Here is a 22,345-nt window from a genome sequence, read left to right on the forward strand (position 1 = left end):
AGGAAGATGATATATGCTGGGTGTAATTCTCAGTATCTGTTCTTATTCTGTATGTGTGGACTCTGCACAGTACCACTTCTCTTGTCCTGTATGCTGGGTGTAATTCTCAGTATCTGTTCTTATTCTGTATATATGGACTCTGCACAGTACCACTTGCTCATGATTTCATTATCTCCTCCGGATGAAAATTCAGCAGATTGGCCGTCCTGCAGTCTCGGTGGTGAATTGATGACATCGGCAGTAGAATTTTGCAGCGCTGGTGCTGTGATGACACTTTCCCAAACTCAATAATGCCTTTATTGTCCCCCAGTGGGATGGCATATTGCGGACGGCGTCTCTCCTCTGTCGGCGCCTCCAGCCTTGTAAAGTGATTTTCTCAGAATTTTTTCGCTCGGTCCAAATAACTCAGAGCGGACACTAAAGAACATGTTTGCGATTTTCTTTCTTTTTTTTTTTTTGCGGCATGTGGATATATGTAAAACAATGGCAGTACAGGTACTCCTCACTTAACGACCAGGTTCTGTTCCAATGAATTGTTTGTTAAACGAGGAGTCCCAAGTAATCAATATTTTAAGCATTCTCAGCTACTGTACTGTATTATAAAAAAAAAAAAAAGTCTAAACACACAACTCCAGCTCAATAACGTTGTTTTTAATTTGCATAAGTACAGAACACAAGTGAAAATACTATACAATACAATGATGTATAGCGCGCTGTTTGGGTGGGGAGAGCTGGTCGTAAATCCGAGTGGTTGTTAAACAAGGAGTATCTGTACACAATCTTTCTTTTGCAAATGAACTTTGGCGAGCAGTGCGCCACTTCTGTGAATCTTCACCCTGACTTTGCGACAGATTTGGAATTGTCGGCCTGCTTTTGTAATAAATTCTATGAATTGGCGTATTTATTGGCGTATAACACGCACCTTTTCCCCTGAAAATAGGGGGCAAATCACAGGTGCGTGTTATATGCCGATAGTGTACCTCGGATATGCAGGCTCCCAGAAATAAAGAGGATGGACTAATAGTCAAGTACGGTTTAAAAAGTTGATTTATTGCGCATAGGGATCGGTACTTACAAAAAGACGATTAAAAACATGCTTGGAAATGGAGCTGTAAATACAGGAAGCAGCCGTTCATAGCGTGCATTCCACGGACCGGAAGTGACGTCAATCGAAACAGGAAATTATGTCAATGCGTTTCGCCCTCCGTCAGGGCGTCATCAAGGTCCTGCTTCCTGTATTCACAGCTCCATTTCCATGCCTGGTTTTTAATCGTCTTTTTGTAAGTACCGATCCCTATGCGCAATAAATCAACTTTTTAAAAGTACTTCACTAGTAGTCCATCCTCTCTTTATTTCTGGGAGCCTGCATATCCTGCTGAGAGCTTCTGAGTGGAAATCTACTCCGATCTATCATCTGATGTTTTTGACACCAATTCACGTGTGTGGAATACCATTTACGAGCCTGAAGTGACCCCTGGACTGAAAAGCTGGGGGTCGTCCTGTTCTGGTGAGTGGGGATGCAAAAGGGGGTGTCACTGTACTCCTGCAAGTTTGTGAAACATTTTTTGCATCTACTTCATTGTGGACTTACACTTTCGTTTCATTCACTTGGATTTTTATTTGGACTTTTTTTGTTGCCTTTACTTATATTGTATACTATGAGTGCTGTATTTTTTATCGACAAAAAGCAGATGGCGGCTCGGTTATTTCCTGCACTGCATTGATGAGAGATGGTGAGGCTGCATTGATGGGCGCAGGTGAGGCTGCATTGATGGGCGCAGGTGAGGCTGCATTGATGGGCGCAGGTGAGGCTGCATTGAGTCTGCAGATGGGCACTGACCATTATTTTGCTTTAGGCCGGGTTCACACTGGTCCAACACGACACTCGTAACAACTTTGGATCCGACTTTGCCCTGGGACTTTAAGTCCGACATGCGTCCAACTTCAATGAATGGGGATCCGACTTTGATCCCCGGCAATACCAGGCACTGTCTGGTATGAATCTTTAGGGGTAACTCCATGCAAAATGTAAAAAAAAAAGGCATGGGTTCCCCCTCAAGGAACATACCAGGACCTCCGATCTGGTATGGATTTTAAGGGGAACCCTCACGCCTAAGCCCGAGTGCTTTCACAATGGGGAGGTGCGCTTGCAGGACGTTAGAAAAAGTCCTGCAAGCAGCATCCTTGGGGTGGTGCGGGAGCGGTATATACAGCGCTCCTCCACCGCCCCTGCCATTGAAATCAATGGGTAGCACTGCCAAAGCGCCTCTTTTTCGGGCGCTTTTAACCCTTTCCTCGGCCGCTAGCAGGGGTTAAAAGCGCCTCTATAACAGCGGTAAAGCCCTGCTAAATCTAGCGGCACTTTACCGCTAACGCCCGCCCCAGTGTAAAAGTAGCCTAAAACACCTGAAAACTGAATCAGTATGAAAGGGGCCTTTTTATATTGCAGCTTACCAATTCTTAGATGTGATGGCTGCATTTGTTTTTCTTTTTTAGGCTCTTTCTTCTATTTTCATCTTCGGCCAGTAAGTGTGTTCTTCTTAAGAATAAGCTCTCTTGAAGATGTATCAGTCAATGAGACAATCCATTTACCACTGACACAGGTGCTTACAATGATCAGCTCTTATTTATGTAAAACTTTTATCGCAAAAGGAAAAAACGGTTTGCTGTAACTGATTATAAAGTGTGAGCTGAAGTTTGGCTTTCATTTGTTAGTTTATCTAGTTCTGCTAATACATTTAACCCCCACCCGACTGACAATGCTGCTGTCCGCTGTGTCTCCTGTGCTCCTTCATCCAGAATGGGGGCACTGTAAGTCAGGAGGTGTGTTACCGGCCAGATCACCAGGTGAAAACAGAGGGGGGAAAAGCCAAAGAAAACGAATGCAGCCACCACATCTAAGGATTGGTAAGCTGCAATATATTACATTTTTGGGTTTAATACTGCTTTAAATCAAAAATCTTGCTTTTTTTTTTTCTTTCCCCAGACCGGGGTTCCTCCATAAGTATACATTTCGATCCGGGCAGAAGTAATATCTCATCATGTACCGTACCGTCCGGCCTCCCACCTAATCGATACTCAGATTAATAACCACAGACATGACAAGCCATTCAGGAGACGGGCGCTGCGCATTCAGCGAGCGGCAGCTCCATTTATTTTCATCACAGACAGCCGCGTCTCCCTCCGTACAAGGTCACCAACCTCCTGCCAAAACGCAAATCACCGTTATCGACTCTCCGGCTAATAAATAAACTGTGTACATCCTACAGAGAGGGGCGCAGTCACATCTATAAATCTGTGGGCAGAATATCGTATGGAAACGCTGGGCCGTCCCCCGTCCAATCAAACAACTGGAGCCCCCCGAACAGACGACATCCCGGGGCACCCTACAACCTACCTTACCAATAGTCCTGAAAGGGGGATGAAATCCTATAGAAAGAAGAGAAGTGTTTATTGTCTCCTAGTGGTGCCAAAGGGGGCGTTACTGAGTACCAAGGGGCGTTTTTTTTTTGTTTTTTTTTTTTTACCTGGTTTATTACTATCTGTAAATGATTGTCATATTTTATTAAAGTAGATCTAAATCGCCAAATTCTCCCATAAACTTCATCATATTAAATCTGGACCCCGGCCGTCCCTTTAAGGCCCGTACACACGATCCGCATATCGGACGAAAAATACCACTTTCGACGCGATCGTACGATAATCAGATCGTTAGTACAGAGCTTTCGAGAGCCGATCAGGACAGTTCATCTGATTTATTATTCGATCGGACATGCACGAAAATTTTCCTCGTACGATACCAGATCGTACTATTTTAGTTTAGTCAGTAAAGTTGTCGTCCGAAAATGCAATACAAATACACTACAACACATGACATCACTTCCCTTTTTTTTTTTTTTTTCCGTTGTATGAAAATTTTTCATACTGCTAGCCCCTCCCATCAGCCATGGTCTGCCTGCATTGCATAGAGAAGCACAGAGTAAAATAAGATATATAATACAAATGGAAATGTTTTATTTAAACATTTTATTAGCATGTTGGTAAGGGTGGGCGGTCAAGGAGGAACCAGGGAAGATATGTGTATGTGTGTGTGTGTGTGTGTGTGTATATGTATGTGTGTATGTATATATATATATATATATATATATATATATATATATATATATATATATATATATATATATATATAGGCATATAACACGCACTTTTTTTCCCCTTAAAATCAGGGGGAAATCGTGGGTGCGTGTTATACGCCGATCCCCGCTAATTGTGATCTATCGGAGCGATCACAGCCGACATTCACATAGTGTGTAGTTTTAAATATGGCGCCGCGGAGTTCGGAGGGATTCGGCGGAGCTGAACGAGCGCCGCCGAGATCACAGTGACTGGGTGGAGCCAAGATACACATAGTCGATTTGTTCTCGGCTCTTTCCGGCGCCGCTCACAGTCACGCCCAGTCCATCATAGGGCGGGACTGTGAGCGGCGCCGGAAAGAGCCGAGTACACTCAACTATGTGTATCTCCGCGGCGCCATATTTAAAACTACATGCTATGTGTATGTCGGCGGCGATCTGTCCAAGCATGTAATGGACACTGGGGGCAAGGCTGCACTGACAAGGCTGCAGATGGACACTTTAATGTAAGTTTTTTTTTCCTTAAAATTCCCTCCTAAACTTGGGGTTCGTGTTATACGCCGGCGCGTGTTATATGCCGATAAATATGGGATATATCTATATATATCTATAGATAGATATATATAGATATCTATATATATAGATAGATAGATAGATATAGATATATATAGATATAGATAGAGATATATATATATATATATATATATATATATATATATATATATATATATATATATATATATATATATATATATATATATATATATATATAATAGAGATATATATATATATATATAGAAAATAGAGATATATATATATATAGAAAATAGAGATATATATATATATATAGAAAATAGAGATACACAGTGGATATAAAGTCTGCACACCCCTGTTAAAATGTCAGGTTTCTGTGATGTTAAAAAATGAGACAAAGATAAGTAATTTCAGAACTTTTTCCACCTTTTAATGTGGCCTATAAACTGTACAACTAAATTGAAGAACAGCCTGAAATCTTTTAGAGAGGGGGAAGGTGGGGGGGGGGGGGGGTTTAAAATAATGTGGTTGCATAAGTGTGCACACCCTCTTATAACTGAGGATGTAGAAGTGTTCAGAATTAAGCAATCACATCCAAACTCATGTTAAATAGCAGTCAGTACACACCTGCCATCATTTAAAGTGCCTCTGATTAATCCAAAATAAAGTTCAGCTGTTCTAGTAGGTCTTTCCTGACATTTTCTTAGCCGCATCCTACAGCAAAAGCCATGGTCCACAGAGAGCTTCCAAAGCATCAGAGGAATCTCATTGTTAAAAGGTAGAAGGAGATAGATAGCATTAGATGTACCATGGAACACAGTGAAGACAGTCATCATCAAGTGGAGAAAATATGGCACAACAGTGACCTTACCAAGAACTGGACGTCCCTCCAAAATTGATGAAAAATCGAGAAGAAAACTGATCAGGGAGGCTGCCAAGAGGCCTAAAGCAACATTAACCACTTAAGGACCGGACCTATTTTTCAGACTCTGTTTTTTTTTGCTAGAAAATCACTTAGAACCCCCAAACATTATGTATATTTTTTTCTAACACCCTAGAGAATAAAATGTCAGTCGTCGCAATACTTTTTGTGTCACACTGTATTTGCGCACGGTCTTACAAGCGCACTTTTTTTTTTTTTTTTGACAAAAAAAAACCTTTTTTGACTTAAAAAAATAAGACAACAGTAAAGTTAGCCCAATTTTGTTTTATATTTAAGATAATGTTACGCTGAGTAAATTGATACCCAACATGTCACGCTTTAAAATTGCGCCCGCTCGTGGAATGGTGACAAACTTTTACCCTTAAAAATCTCCATAGGTGACGTTTAAAAATTTCTACAGTTTAGATGTTTAGAGTTAGAGAAGATGTAGTGCTAGAATTATTGCTCTTGCTCTAACGATCGCAGCAATACCTCACATATGTGGTTTGAACACTATTTTCATATGCAGGTGCGACTTGTGTATGCGTTCGCTTCTGTGCGCGAGCTTGGCGGGACAGGGCACTTTACTATTTATTTATTTTTACACTGTCCTTTTTAAAAAAAAAAAAAAATGTTTGGGTCACTTTTATTCCTGTTACAAGGAATGTATACATCCCTTGTAATAGAAAAAAAGCATGACAGGTCCTCTTAAATATGAGATCGGAGGTCAAAAAGACCTCCGATCTCATATTTACACTAAAATGCAATTAAAAGAAAAAAAATTTCCCCTTTTTAAGAGCATTTGGCGGAAGTGATGCTTGACATTGCTTCCGCCCTGCAATGCTATGGAGCCAAGCGGGGGCCATCTTTCCCTCACTCGGCATCCAGGCAGTGAGGGGAAAGGACCTGATCATCTCCGCCCCTACTGACCGCTCCGATAAGCAGCGGAGACGACCGCAACACGGCGGGAGGGGTTGGGCCCTTTATAAAAGTGATCTTGCGGTGAATCCGCCGCTGAGACCACTTTTATCTCAAAGAGGACTGCTGGCTGTTTTAAAAAATACCGAGGTTATGGCAGCTAGCTGCTACCACAACAACGGTATTTAACGACAAAGTAGCTAAGTATAACGACGGCGGGCGGTCCTTAACCACTTACCGACCACCGCACGACTATATACGTCCTGACTAAGGATGAGCTCCGGCGTGTTCGCACATCCCACGTGCAGAGCCCGCCAGGAAGTCGGCATGGCGCTGCGCTAATCACAGGCAGTGAGACATTTCCCGATCTCTGCAGCCTCACATTGGGAAATGTCTCACTGCCTGTGATTAGCGCAGCGCCATGCCGACTTCCTGACGGGCTCTGCACGTGGGATGTGCGAACACGCCGGAGCTCATCCTTAGTCCTGACTTTGAAGAGGGATATCTCGGTAATGGCAGCAGCTGCTGCCACAACCGAGGTATCCATCTCTTCAAAATTTTTTTTCTTTTTGTTTTATTGCATTTAAGTCCAAATATGAGATCTGAGGACTTTTTGACCCCAGATCTCATATTTAAGAGGTCCTGTCATGCTTTTTTTCTATTACAAGGGATGTTTTCATTCCTTGTAATAGGAATATAGTGACCCAAATTTAAAAAAAAAAAATGTATAATGTTTGGGGGTAAAGTAATTTTCTAGCAAAAAAATGTTTTTTTCACTTGTAAACACCGAGTCTGAAAAAGAGGCCTGGTCGTTAAGTGGTGAAAAAGCGGTAGAAATATCTATTAAGTACTGGCTGTGTGGTACATGTGACAACAATCTCCTGTGTTCTTCATATGTCTGGGCTATGGGGTAGAGTGACAAGACGGAAGCCTTTTCTTATGAAACCAAGGTTGAACTTTTTGGCCATAATGCCAAAAAAATGTTTGGAGCTAAAGAACATCATACCCACCGTGAAGCATGGTGGTGGCAGTATCATGCTTTTGGGGCTGTTTTTCTTCAGCTGAAACAGGGGCCTGAGTCAAGGTAGAGGGAATTATGAACAGTTCCAAATACCAGTCAATGTTGGTACAAAACCTTCAGGCTCTGCTAGAGAAAATTGAGTACTGTCCGTGATACTTTTTTTATTTGCACTAACATACAATTTTTCAGGACAAGTTTTCGGGGTATGTCCCCTTCTTCAAGGTCCAAGCAGTGGACTTGGTCCTTGAAGAAGGGGACATACCCTGAAAGCTTGTCCCGAAAAATTGATTGTTAGTGCAAATAAAAAAAGTATCACGGACAGTACTCAATTTTCTCTGTCACAATTGCACTAATACAAATACTAATACAGCTACAATAAAATCAAGGCTTCTGCTAGAAAGCGGAATATGAAGAAGAACTTCATCTTTCAGCATGACAACGACGCAAAGCATACATCCAAATCAACAAAGGAATGTCTTCACCAGAAGAAGATTCAAGTTTTGGAATGGCCCAGCCAGAACCCAGACCTTAATCTGATTTGTGGGGTGATCTGAAGAGGGCTGTGCACAGGAGATGCCCTCACAATCTGACAGATTTGGAGTGTTTTTGCAAAGAAGAGTGGGCAAATATTGCCAAGTCATGATGTGCCATGCTGATAGACTCATACCCAAAAAGACTGGAATAAAATCAAAAGGTGCTTCAGCAAAGTATTAGTTTATGGGTGTGCACACTTATGTAACTTTTTTACATCCCAGAAACCTGACATTTTAACAGGGGTGTGTAGACTTTTTAAATCCACTGTGAAAATAAATGATAGAGAGATATATATATATATATATATATATATATATATATATATATATATATATATATATATATATATATATATATATATATATATATATATATATATAATTATAGTAGTATACACACACTTTTTACTGTTGGTCTCAGATTCAGAACGACGTGCCGTTCCTTCAGGGCCCTGTGCCCTGAACGGTGGCTCCTGTGCGCATGCGTGGGAGTGACGTCATTGTGGCTCCAGCCAGTCACAGAGCCGGAGTCCGCGAACCCGGAAGCAAGACGGGTGAAGATGGAAGCGGCCTCCAGAATCGCTGGAATGCTCCGTTTTCAGGTAAGTTTCACATAATAAGAAAAACGTCCAGCGGTTTACAACCGATTTTAAAGCTGAATGCCAGTAAATTCTTTTTTTATTTCTCTTTCTTTATTTTTTTTATTTGGAACAAAACACTAGAATAAACATGGTGCATGGTCTATCATATAGCTGCATATAGAGACGCAAAAAGAAATCTGCCGCTGAAAGTGACTTTTTTTTGCGTTTTATGTGCGAGAGCCCTTTTTGGATGTATGGGGAACGCGGGTTACTTAGAGCTTAGCTAATGTTGCATCAAACAGATCTCGGCTGTTGATGTATCACATATAGTACAGTGTGTGTCTCCCAGCCTCCCAGTGCAGATTCAGCTGGAGCTATTTTCCTCTCAGCCATTATCAAAGCATTAGATTGTCAGCTCGGCCGACCCCGCAGCTGTCCATGAAAGGCCGGGCGTAGGCGGTGATTATGGGGTGTGGGGTTTCCTTAAATATTCACCTTTTCTCCTCGCACCCTTCAATCCCACTGATTATTGATCAGCATGGCAGGCTATTTGCCCACGCTGTTGTTTTCTTATTTGTTGGCTTATTTGTGGATTCTGTTTTTAACTTAATTTTTAAATACGTTGTTAAACCAGAGAGCCAGAAGGGGAAACACTGTAAATCCTGCAAAACAAGTTGGAGAATATCATTTTATTTATTTTTTCTCTGCTTCGCTGGGATCAGGGGCCTCGACAGTGCAAATCAAATCAAGTAATTAGACTAAGGTTACATACATACAGAATATGCCATGGGTTCACTGTGGGTGCCACAACAAGCTACACCTTGGCATGCCTTCCTAGGCCAGATCCCTACACGGAGAAGCAGGATAGGATGTGAGTACATATGATAATTTGGGTGCCAGGAAACCTCCCTTTTTTTTTTTTTTTTTAAATCTCTATTTTTGTGTATATCCCTGACAGAAGAGGGCCCCATATCTGCCGCCGCTGACACCCCATACCCCAAAATCTGCCACTGATGCCATTTCATACCCCCAGATCTGCTCCCACTGCTACTCCATCCTCCCAGATCTGCCACCGCTGACCATACCCCCAGATCTGCCACCGCTGACACTTCATACCCCCATATCTGACACTTCATAACCCCAGATCTGCCATCGCTGACGCTCCTTACCCCCAGATCTGCCACTGCTGCTACTCCATACCCCTAGATCTGCCATTGCTGCCGCTCCATACCCCCAGATCTGCTGCCGCTCCATACCCCCAGATCTGCTGCCGCTCCATACCCCCAGATCTGCTGCCGCTCCATACCCCCAGATCTGCTGCCGCTCCATACCCCCAGATCTGCTGCCGCTCCATACCCCCAGATCTGCTGCCGCTCCATACCCCCAGATCTGCTGCCGCTCCATACCCCCAGATCTGCTGCCGCTCCATACCCCCAGATCTGCTGCCGCTCCATACCCCCAGATCTGCTGCCGCTCCATACCCCCAGATCTGCTGCCGCTCCATACCCCCAGATCTGCTGCCGCTCCATACCCCCAGATCTGCTGCCGCTCCATACCCCCAGATCTGCCGCCGCTCCATACCCCCAGATCTGCCACCTCTAATGCTCCATACCCCCAGATCTGCCACCTCTAATGCTCCATACCCCCAGATCTGCCACCTCTAATGCTCCATACCCCCAGATCTGCCACCTCTAATGCTCCATACCCCCAGATCTGCCACCTCTAATGCTCCATACCCCCAGATCTGCCACCTCTAATGCTCCATACCCCCAGATCTGCCACCTCTAATGCTCCATACCCCCAGATCTGCCACCTCTAATGCTCCATACCCCCAGATCTGCCACCTCTAATGCTCCATACCCCCAGATCTGCCACCTCTAATGCTCCATACCCCCAGATCTGCCACCTCTAATGCTCCATACCCCCAGATCTGCCACCTCTAATGCTCCATACCCCCAGATCTGCCACCTCTAATGCTCCATACCCCCAGATCTGCCACCTCTAATGCTCCATACCCCCAGATCTGCCACCTCTAATGCTCCATACCCCCAGATCTGCCACCTCTAATGCTCCATACCCCCAGATCTGCCACCTCCAATGCTCCATACACCCAGATCTGCCACCTCTAATGCTCCATATTCCCAGATCTGCCACCTCTAATGCTCCATACCCCCAGATCTGCCACCTCCAATGCTCCATACCCCCAGATCTGCCACCTCTAATGCTCCATTCACTCTGATCTGCCACCTCTAATGCTCCATACACCCAGATCTGCCACCTCCAATGCTCCATATTCCCAGATCTGCCACCTCTAATGCTCCATATTCCCAGATCTGCCACCTCTAATGCTCCATAACCCCAGATCTGCCACCTCCAATGCTCCATAACCCCAGATCTGCCACCTCCAATGCTCCATACACCCAGATCTGCCACCTCCAATGCTCCATAGCCTCAGATTTGCTGCCCCATGACACTGCATACCTCCAGATCCACTGCTGCTCTCCTTCATCTTTTCACCCTAAAACAACATTTTGTCTCCTGTAGCGGAGACATGCGTGGGAGGGAAATCCTCTTACACAAGTGAAATCCTCCTGTGAAATGATTTGGCTGCAGTGCTAGCCCTGGCACAAGACGTGGGAGGACCACTCTGCTTAGCTAAGGAGTTTTTGCTACAAAGTTTTCTTCTCCGCAGGCAGCAAATGACCGATATAAATACTTCATGAGAATTATTAGGGTTGTCGTGTATGGGCAGAAGAACGCACACTGCACTCCTGAGAAAATAAATCTGACCTCACATTGCTTTTCCCCTCATTGGCCCTGGCTGATCACATGACATCATAACGCTGTCATTTATGGTTACTCTGGCCTATCTTTTACCTTTTGTAGTAATAAAGTTTCAATTTATCTCCAGCAAAAGTTTTTAATATTGCCACAAAGGATATAAACTCACGTTGTGGGCACCAGATTCCACCAAATCTAGATGCTGTATTACTCTGTAAATAGTAGCCTGACTGTGATGTACCACAGAGAGAAAAGCTGTAGGAGGGGCCCAGCAGGCCCCACCCACTACAGGCCACATGTCAAACTACAGGAGGGGGCGGAGACCAGACCAGTCACCCTGCACAAGGAGGGGGAGCAGCAGCGAGCGGTCTTTATTACAGGAAGCTCCTACACAGAGGTGAAGTTTCAAGAATTACACAAAGCACACCTAGATTCAAGAAGAATACACATGATTAATGGATTAAGTCAATATGTACTTATCCCAGAGTTGGACTGTGTATGTTGGCTTCGTTCTCTGAGACACGCTTTAGAAGCGGGCAGGCCTCTGCGTGCCTCTGCTTGGGTGTGTACGGCCCCCCCGGTCTGGCAGGGCAGGGGGTTAATGGCGATGTGGATTTACAGACATCCTCCTCAGTCACATGGATGGACATTGATGCGCTGGAGGCACCGTTAGTCTAATGAAGTGCGTCGGCCCGGCTCTCCTCCGCGGCAGGCTCTGCACTCACATCCACGGACAAATCCTTTCAGACAGGTCTTCTTGTGATGATGGGAGAGAGACTGGCAGCCTTGCCAAGGTCCCGGGCGCCCTCTCCAGTTTCGGGCTTGTCTACACGGCAGAACGTAATCTTCTGAGGCAGCTCAGAGCGTGCAGAGAGGGGTCCAGGCTTGTACTAGGCCTGGTGCTGGGTGGGGAGGGTAGCTGAGGACGGGCGACAGGATGCAGCTTGCCCGAAATCTCATAAACTTTATCTAATAGATGACAGCATGGATGTAACCAATCAGCTTCTGGGTTTTATTGTCTAAGCTTAATTGAACAAGCTGAAGTTAGAAGCTGATTGGTTACTATGCAGAGCTACACCAGATTCTGTGTGCACCAAGTTTTGGTGAATCCCCCCCATAGTGTACAGTAGATGCTAGTTACATATGCAGCCCCTGCTTCCTACTCTGCTTTGCTGCATAGTGATTATGTTTTGCAGCTCTGCTTTCTCTATCTGCTCTGGGGTCCATCTCCATGAATAAATCCCTGACATGTCACAATAGACAGAAAAAATATTTTTTAGGAAAGCTTCACCTTTTTAACGTTAAAAAAAAACAACCCATTGTTGAGCTCAAAGTGTTACTAAACCAACAACAGTGGAATCAATCTGTATATGATGCAGTAAAGCATGCTTGTTATACTCACTGTGGAACCTAAGGGGTTAATCATCCGCATTGTGTAAAAAGGCTGTTAAATCCTGTCTTCTCTGATCCTCCCCTTCTCCCACTGTCCCTAATCCATCTCCTGATGGTACAGAGCCTTGGAGGCACATGCTCAGTTTGGTGTGTTGCTAGAGGGTTTTTTTTTCTTGGGAAGGTGCATGTGATCAGAACAGGGCCAATCAGCACTGTCCAGACAGAGGGTCAGAGGTCATGCAGACTCATAGGACAGTCAGAGGAGAATGAAAACTCCTCCTACAAGCTTTAACCAGTGCTCGGCTGGACACTAATAGAAGTCACAAGACTGCTATATACCGCTGATGAGAAAATGTATTTAGCCATTTATATTTACTAAAATAATTGCATTTCCATGTTCTGTGGGAGACCAGATATAGTGAATGCAGGGTCCGGGGTTTAGTAATACTGCTCTAGTTAGTGTCTTTGCCTAGTCTGAGATTATGTCATCAGTCTGCTGCATGTAGGAGGAAGCATTTCCTCAGTCTCCCCTCTAGTGATCAGACTGCGCATTTTAACTTTGTAGCAAGTCACAAGGTGGGAGGTTGCAGCAGGGGCTGATCTGTGTTTGTGACCATGCCCAAGAGCAGCACAGGCATCAAAATGTGCACCACTATGTGATTTGTGTTTCAGTAGCATACTTGTTCACCCACTGTTGCTGAAGTGTTTTTTTTTTTAATTGCAAGGATTTTAGGAAACTTTGTTACACATTCTTACCTGCTTCTGATCGAAGGAAATCTATCTGAGCCTTACATCCATCCTCAAACGATGTTTGGGACAGACCTCAAACAAGGTCTGTCCCAATTATTGGAGTGATTTCAGCGTTGTAGTAAGAAAAGAAGAGGCATCCCTTGAGGGCTTTTGGAAAGCAGGTTAAAAAGAAATAACCCTTGTGGCAGGGAATGTCTGTGATTTGTCTCCAAGCGCTGTGCAGGCCTTCAAGTAATTAGAAAACCAATAAATTCTGGGATACTTTGTACAAAAGCAGAATTCATAACAGTCCTGGGATGTCATAGGTGCAAGGTGTAATGCTCACCTCTCTTGTGGGATCCGTCCTCGGGTCTTCTGTCTGATTTCACCCAGAATGCCAGCACCACAGCCAATCAGGAGACCGCTCTACTGACCGGAGCTTAAAGGGCCTAATGCACTGCTACGCCTAAGCTGAGCCCCCTCAGTGTCCCTAATGTCTGCCTGCTTCGTAGTATCTCCCGAGACCCTGTGCCCGGTAGTATTGAGCCAAACATATCTTGGTTCAGTCCGAGCATTGTTCAGCCCCCTGCCTGTAGACCACCAGAATCATCAGGCCAGGGGTGTGGGCAAAGGACCCTTGTTCACATCAACATTGGGACAAGGTGCTTTGCCCAGGTGATTCCCCCCCCCCCCCCAAAAAAATGGTACCCCGCCATGTTGAGGGCATGTGTCTTGGTATGGTTCAGGATGGAAGGGGGCGATCATGCTCTTCCTTTCCTGTGTGCTTGGATAGATAAGGAGATAAGGGTTTAGTATAGATTTTTTTTTGGGGGGGGGGGGGGCCCGCACACTTTTTTTTTTTTTTTTTTTCTTTGCATCGGGTTCCCCCTCAAAATCTATACTAGACCTGAAGGGCACCCCTTTGCACCCTGTGTCTCCAACTGCGCTGCCCCTTTGTGCCCCATGTCTCTATGGGTGGCGCTTTGCACCACGTGTCTCCAACTGGGCCCCTTTAGGTTTCCAACTGGGCCCCTTTAGGTTTCCAACTGGGCCCCTTTAGGTCTCCAACTGGGCCCCTTTAGGTCTCCAACTGGGCCCCTTTAGGTCTCCAACTGGGCCCCTTTAGGTCTCCAACTGGGCCCCTTTAGGTCTCCAACTGGGCCCCTTTAGGTCTTCAACTGGGCCCCTTTAGGTCTTCAACTGGGCCCCTTTAGGTCTCCAACTGGGCCCCTTTAGGTCTCCAACTGGGCCCCTGTGCGCCTCTGTGACTCTTGCATCCCCACACAGCCTTGGATACTCCCTACAGTTGTCTCTCCTGCTACGCTCTACTATGAGTACCCTCTGCTGCCTCTCTGCAAGGACTATCCTTGACGTGGAAGTTGGGCACTCCTAGAAAGGTGCTCAAATGTTGCAGACTGACGGAGGCATCCTGTGCACTCAATGATACATACTGTATATGAAGAAGTCGATGTGATGAAACATGTCGAAGGCGTGGCAGTACAGCAACCAAGCATCTATTCGCAACGTGTGACGCACTGTGCTCTGCACTGGTCGGCTGGTATCACCTCGGAGTGTTGAGGAGCTATTGAGGGGAGGGGTGAGATTCACATGCTGCATCCCGGGTCCGCCGTGACCACCAGTACATTGCCATTAGCAGTCACAAGGAGTTTCTGTTTTATGCTGTTTTAACTTTTTTAGAATGTGAGTACAATGATAGAAGAATTTACTTTGTAATTCAATAAATGCTCTTAAACGGTATTACACTATCAACATTGCTTCTACGCCGAGCATGAGAGTGCAAGGCATTATTCTCTGGTGAGTGCGGCTCCATAAGAGCGGATCACAATCACAGCCGGTGTGGTGGAGGAGATGTCTATGACACAGGAAGATTGATTGATTCACTCTTTGTCACATACTATTTTGCACAGACTTTATTTCAACATTTCATCTTCAATATTGCATGAACTGCTTAAAGATGTTTTGACCTGCTTTTACAGTTTTCTTTTGTCACTAAAGGTAAAGTTTATTTATCTGAAGGACCACGATTATATACCATAGAGTTGTCTGGCATAGCTACAGCACTTATCACGATTATATATCATATGGCTGTTTGACATAGCTTTAGCACCTCCAGTTGTTGTTGTGTTTTATATCACTGGTTATCACTAATATTTATATGATTCACCTTTATTCAGTCTTTCATGGTGTTTACAGCGCCACTATTTTATTTATTTAGAATACGTTTTCACATTATCTTTTTTAAGTTGGCAGCTACAGGTATTATAGTTTGGTTTGCACCATAGCGCAGTGGTGGTTCATCAAGTTTATTTTTGCGCGACACTTGATCACCGTTTTTTAACATACTGTATATTAACAACTTCCACCCATCCATCAGTAGGAGCAGGAAATGAGCCCTGGCCAGCATGGTGTAAGTCCATCTGCATCCATTACAGGGCAGCCAGCGAATCCTTCTGCGTAGGCGAGGATTTATGGTGTCGCCATGTCTTGTTATTAAACAAAAGGGAGTAGGGGGGGATCGGATGCCAAGAAGTACAACGCTGATTCACTTCTGTTCCCTGCTAGAAAAGGAAATGACTGCTCGTCAAGGCCAGAACTGTGATGGGTCCCCATAGCAAAACTAATACGGGGCCCCCCTGTCTTTCTAATCTTCACTGTGAAGGCAAATCCTTTACAAAGTAACAATTGCAGTGCTCAGCAGAAATGAGTACACCCCAACAGATTTGTCAGAAAACCTTTACTTTCCTTTCAGAACATTTTTCTATGGGGCACTATACTACAAAATACTCCACAGTGCGGGCCAAATGCAGGCCATTGATTGCCACCAAGATTTGTTAATTTGCGCACACACAAGTATCTTTCCGAACAAATTCATTCAAGATCTTGTTGCAAAAACGAATACACCCCAAAGTAAATCTTAGGAGCATGGCTTAATTTTAGACAACAAAATCCTAATTAATTAGAATGTCAACTACAGGTGAGTCTAATTGTTCATTAAACATGTGTCCAGCAGACAGTTGAATATAAAAGGGGGCGTTACTTTACAAAGAAAACCACTCCCATTTCATGCTGTCAGCAATGGCACCTCATGGAAAAGAAATGTCACAAGGCCAGATAAAGCAAAAGGTGAAGGTTACAAGAAGATCAGCAAAGCTTTACTTCTCAGTAGCAAAAGTGATTAAAAAATGTAACAAAGATGGAACTGCAACTATCTCACAGAGACGTCCAGGCCATCCACGGAGGAGAACACCTCGACAGGAACGTCTTCTGATGAGAAGGGTTGAAGAAAATCGCCATGCAAGTTCACTGCAGTTAGCTAAAGATGTAGAAAACCAAACTGGGGTGATTGTTTCCCGTGACGCAATACGGCGCACACTGCAGAGTAATGGCATGCATGGGTGTCGTCCATGAAGGAAGTCTCTCCTTAAGCCCACTCACAAAAAAGCCCGCCTAGAATTTGCCCATGCTGAAAAAGAAGACTACTGGCACTCTGTACTAGAGCTGCACAATTAATCGTCAAGAATCGGTATCGCGATCTTGACTGAAGTGTTTCACAATTCTTTCCTATGCAATGAATTCTCTCTGCTCCTCTGAAGCCACAGCCCTCAAAAGAAAGGAAGAGAAAAACCGGGCAGTCTGCCAAGAATCAAAATATTCTTTATCAGTTGAACTAAGTATAAACATTGCAACAATTTGTCAATGGAATAGACTTCCTGTGTAAGTGAAAAAAGTTTAACCACTTAAACACTAAACCTTTTTCTGACATTTGTTGGTTTCAAGTTAAAATAATTTTTTTTGCTAGAAAATTACTTGAAACCCCCAAACATATATATTTTTTTTTAGTAGACACCCTAGAGAATAAAATGGTGGTTGTTGCAATATTTTATGTCATACTGTATTTGCGCAGCGGTCTTTCAAATGCAATTTTTTGGGAAAAAGTTATTTTAATGAATTAAAAACAAAAAAAAACAGTAACGTTAGCCCATTTTTTTTTGGATATTGTGATAGATTTTACATCGCTAAAATCGTGAGAGAATCGTGATTTTTATTCTAAGCAAAAAAATTGTGATTCTCATTTTGGCCAGAATCGTGCAGCTCTACTCTGTACACTGGTGTGATGAGACCAAGATAAATGTTTTTGGAACTGATGGCTAGAAAACTGTATGGCGTTGCAAAGGTGAGGAGTACAAAGAAAAATGCATGGTGTCTACAGTGAAACATGGTGGTGGCCGTGTCCTTCTGTAGGGTTGCATAAGTCCTAGCTGCACAGTGGAGGTAAGTATTACGTGTTTGTTATTTAAAAAAAGTAAAAAACGATCCTTTAGTATCAATTTAATTCTGACCACTGTATATAGTAATGTATAAAGATGACCAAACTTAAAGATCCTTTCCAAATGAATATATCAAAGCTATTGCCACGTGCAGCCAGAGGGCTCTGGGCCCCTGTACTTCAGGGCCCCACAGCAGTCACATGGTCTGCTATTACTATAGTCACAGCTTTGGCAGTAGTGTAGTACAGTGCCCCGAGCGTCTATCCTTTCTAATGCAAATCCCTCTATTCTTTACTGCTGTCTCTCCTCTTACTGAATGTTTCATTTCAATTAACTATGTGTGATGGGGCCCTATAGCGAAACCAATACAGCCCCCCTTGTTTCTCTAGTCTCCATTTCAAAGGCTATTCCTTTAGTAATACAACATATCATTTATATAGGAATTGTACAGAGATGACCCACCTTTTTATATACATTTGTTACATCCAAATGAGTTTGTCAAAGCTATTACTACCTGCAGCCCATCGGTTCTGAGCCCCTTGTGCTTCTGGGCCCTACAGCAGTCACATGGTCTGCCATTACTATAGTCACACCCTTGACAGTAGCGTAGTAAAAAACAAAAAAACGTTCATCCTTTTAGATGCAAATCCCTCTATTCTTCAAAGCGTCTCACATGCGGCGGACAGATCTGTAAATGTTTAATTTAATAAGTTGTGCTTGATGGGGGCCCCGTGGCAAAACCAGTACGGGCCCCTTGTCTCTCTAATCTCCATCTTGAATACCATTTCTATAGTAATACAAAGTATCACTTATTCACTTAGAAATAGTTTTGAGATGCCCAAACTTTATTGACATTTTGTTACAAGCAAATTTTTTTTTTTTAACATTTTGCATCCTTCCGCACTGGGCCCCCCTGTGCTTCTGGACCCCACAGCACTCACATGGTACTCTCCGACTGTAGTTTCACCCTTAGCAGTAGCGAAGTACAGAGTCCCTAATGTTTATCATTTTGAATACAAATCCCTTTCCTCTTTATAGCGCTTTCTCCTCTGGCTTGCAGATCTGTAAATAAAATTTTAATTGAATATTAGAGTTTAATGTCATTTTATATTCCAATATTTAAATATTCGCGTTTTTGTAGACGCCGGTCAAATATTTTGTTTTCTTCTACTAAATTAAAGTGGCTATACACCCAGTTGCTCAAATCTCATGTGATCCTGGGAAATATTGGGAGCTTTTGTGGATTCCCATTTATGATATATAACTGTTTAACTATAATATCTATTTACTCATAGTTATTCTTTATTAACTATTATGTTTATGTTATGAAACATTTGTTGTTACTATGTAAACTCCAATAAAAATAATTGAAAAGAAATTACATGCAAAAAAAATAAAACATTTATGTGATCCTACACTAGCCTAGGGGTCTTTGTTGGTGCACCTACTGTTGTAGGGTGTCAACACCCTGTCTCCCAGCTGTGCTCCTGTGTTGTAACCCTGTCACATGGGATTCTGATGGAGAAAAAGTGGCTGTTTGGACACTCATTACACAGGCATGGTCCACTGTTTGCACTGTCAGGAAACTCACCCTTAGAAATGCCATGGAGCCATAACATGTGGAGAGGTAGCTTCTAAGGCCAGATTCTCATTGCTGTGTTGCAGGAACACGATGTGCTACTCATTATGCATGGCGGTGCCATTCATTTGGTGGTCTTAAAGGGACTCTTCTTTCTGTCTCAGGGCACTACAGTGTGGAGCATCCATTAAAGGATCATTCCACCCAAACCTGATGATCTAGTTGGTGCCTAGTGGGCTGTGTCACCTGGTTTCTTAAATATCCTGGATGCTCGAGCAGCAAGATCACCTTATAATTCCCAACTCTGTTCCTGTTCACCTATGGGATCACCCACCTGAGTTTTGGGTGTCCCCACCCACCTTTGTGTGTTCCTTCCCACCTTTTTGTGTTCCTTCCCACCTTTGTGTGTTCCAGCTCCTCCTCCTTCTGTTTTTCAAAATGTCAAAGAAATCAAAGTAGGGGATGGTGGGAGCCCCTCATAAAGAGCACAGCAGGTGTGCAGAGTTGGGAACTCAATAGAGTCCCTGAGACTCTACTATCCGTCACAAACTTAAAGATCAGTTTTTATTTCATATAAAAAAAAAAAAAAAAAAAAAAGAATTATTATGAACACAGTATATCCCTCTATAGTACGTATTTGTCTCTCTTAAGAAAACGAAGTATCACTTCTGTCTGCTGCTTCGTCCCTCCACTATCAGCATGAGTCGCTTCTAAAACGTTTTCCTGACACCAAGAGAAAACTTGGGACAGGGGAGGGAGCTCCAGCACACAGCCTGTGATTGACAGCCTCAGCTCTTTTCCCGTGTGCTGTGTGAAGGTGTGTCCCTTCCCTCCAATCAGCTCTTAGCTCTCCTCACTGAGCTTTGCAGAGTGTAGTTTCAGCTCTCTGTCCCCTTTTTTTCTGACCGCTCAGACAAGCTTTATAAATTCTGCACTTTTGGATAAATGTAGAGAAGATTGCATATAAACAGGTACAACTTATGTAGGAGGACTTGTTTAATCTCGGTGTATCACCTGAGGCCAGTCACTTCACTTGGTATATGTAAGGGTTTGCAACCACTTTAAGTCATAAGATTTTTAATTTATTAAATTGTTGTAACAACAAAAGTATTTACTGCAAACCTTTCATTGTTCCTTTATTTCCAGGGTCCCTCATTGGTCAGAGATGGGATTTTAAGTGTTGACCCAGTATAATCTGGATCTTGTATAGCCCAGGGCCCCCTGGAGACGAAACGTTTCACATCAGAAGAGACTGCGGGCAGGGGTCGCCATGGAGACCCCCGACGTGCCAGTGGGCAACCTGATAGACCTGGATACGGAACCCCTGGTCGTGATAACAGAGTGCCCCTCTTCACTGGACGCAGATGAGATCCTGTCACTGGAAGTTAACCCGCCTGAAAATGGCGACAGGGAGGAGGAGATCGAGAGCGATGCCACCGAGTCTGCCGACAGCGAGAACGACATGATGTCACCGAGCCGCCGAAGCTGGAACCACTCCCAGAGGTCCTCTTCCGAGTCCTTCTCGTCCAATCAGAGCACGGAGTCTGCCCAGGATGAGCAAATGGCAGAACAAAAAGAGTTCATCCGGAAATACGTCGAAAAAATCTTTACCGGCGGGTAAGTGAAGCAGCGGGTAAGAAAGTGAACCTGAAATACAGTATCTCATAAAAGTGAGTACACCCCTCACATTTTTGTAAATATTTTATTCTATCTTTTCATGTGACAACACTGAAGAAATGACACTCTAAAATGTAAAGTAGTGAGTGTACAGCTTGTATAACAGTGTAAATTTTCTGTCCCCTCTAAATAACTCAACACACAGCCATTAATGTCTAAACCGCTGGCAACAAAAGTGAGTACACCCCCTAAGTGAAAATGTCCAAATTGGGCCCAAAGTGTTAATATTTTGTGTGGCCATCATTATTTTCCAGCACTGCTTTAACCCTCTTGGGCATGGAGTTCACCAGAGCTTCACAGGTTGCCACTGGAGTCCTCTTCCACTCCTCCATGATGACATCACGGAGCTGGTGGATGTTAGAGACCTTTCGCACCTATACACCTTCCATTTGAGGATGCCCCACAGATGCTCAATAGGGTTTAGGTCTGGAGACATGCTTGGCCAGTCCATCACCTTTACCCTCAGCTTCTTTAGCAAGGCAGGGGTCATCTTGGAGGTGTGTTTGGGGTCGTTATCATGTTAGAATACTGCCCTGTGGCCCAGTCTCTGAAGGGAGGGGATCATACTCTGCTTCAGTATGTCACAGTACATGTTGGCATACATGGTTCCCTCAATGAACTGTAGCTCCCCAGTACCGGCAGCACTCATGCAGCCCCGGACCATGACACTCCCACCACCATGCTCACCTGGTTGCCACCACACACGCTTGTCACCATCTGACCCAAATAAGTTTATCTTGGTCTCATCAGATCACAGGACATGGTTCCAGTAATCTATGTCCTTAGTCTGCTTGTCTTCAGCTAACTGTTTGTGGGCTTTCTTCCTTCTGGGATGACAGTCATGCAGACCAATTTGATGCAGTGTGTGGCGTATGGTCTGAGCACTGACAGGCTGACCCTCCACCCCTTCAACCTCTGCAGCAATGCTGGCAGCACTCATATGTCTATTTCCCAGAGACAACCTCTGGATATGACGCTGAGCACGTGCACTCAACTTCTTTGGTGGACCATGGCGAGGCCTGTTCTGAGTGGAACCTGTCCAGTTAAACCGCTCTTTGGTCTTGTCCACCATGCTGCAGCTCAGTTTCTGGGTCTTGGCAATCTTCTTATAGATTAGCCAGCTTTATGTAGTGCAAAAATTCTCTTTTTCAGATCCTCAGAGAGTTCTTTGCCATGAGGTGCCAAGTTGAACTTCCATTGACCAGTGTGAGAGCGATGACACCAAATTTAACACACCTGCTCCCCATTCACACCTG

General features: G+C 44.0%; 1 protein-coding gene across 2 annotated transcripts in view; it reads left to right on the forward strand.

The window, feature by feature from the left end:
* KIAA0513 (KIAA0513 ortholog) overlaps window positions 1–22,345 on the forward strand; it is a 90,901-nt gene that overhangs the window by 17,065 nt on the left and 51,491 nt on the right. For both annotated transcript variants that reach the window (XM_073605731.1, XM_073605732.1), the window contains exon 2: window positions 20,559–21,029. In XM_073605731.1, the coding sequence (XP_073461832.1) occupies window positions 20,683–21,029 (347 nt within the window). In that variant the 5' untranslated portion in view covers window positions 20,559–20,682. The remainder of the gene's footprint in view (window positions 1–20,558; window positions 21,030–22,345) is intronic.

Source organism: Aquarana catesbeiana, linkage group LG11 (genome assembly GCF_042186555.1).
Source record: "Aquarana catesbeiana isolate 2022-GZ linkage group LG11, ASM4218655v1, whole genome shotgun sequence".
NCBI classification, from domain to species: domain Eukaryota; kingdom Metazoa; phylum Chordata; class Amphibia; order Anura; family Ranidae; genus Aquarana; species Aquarana catesbeiana.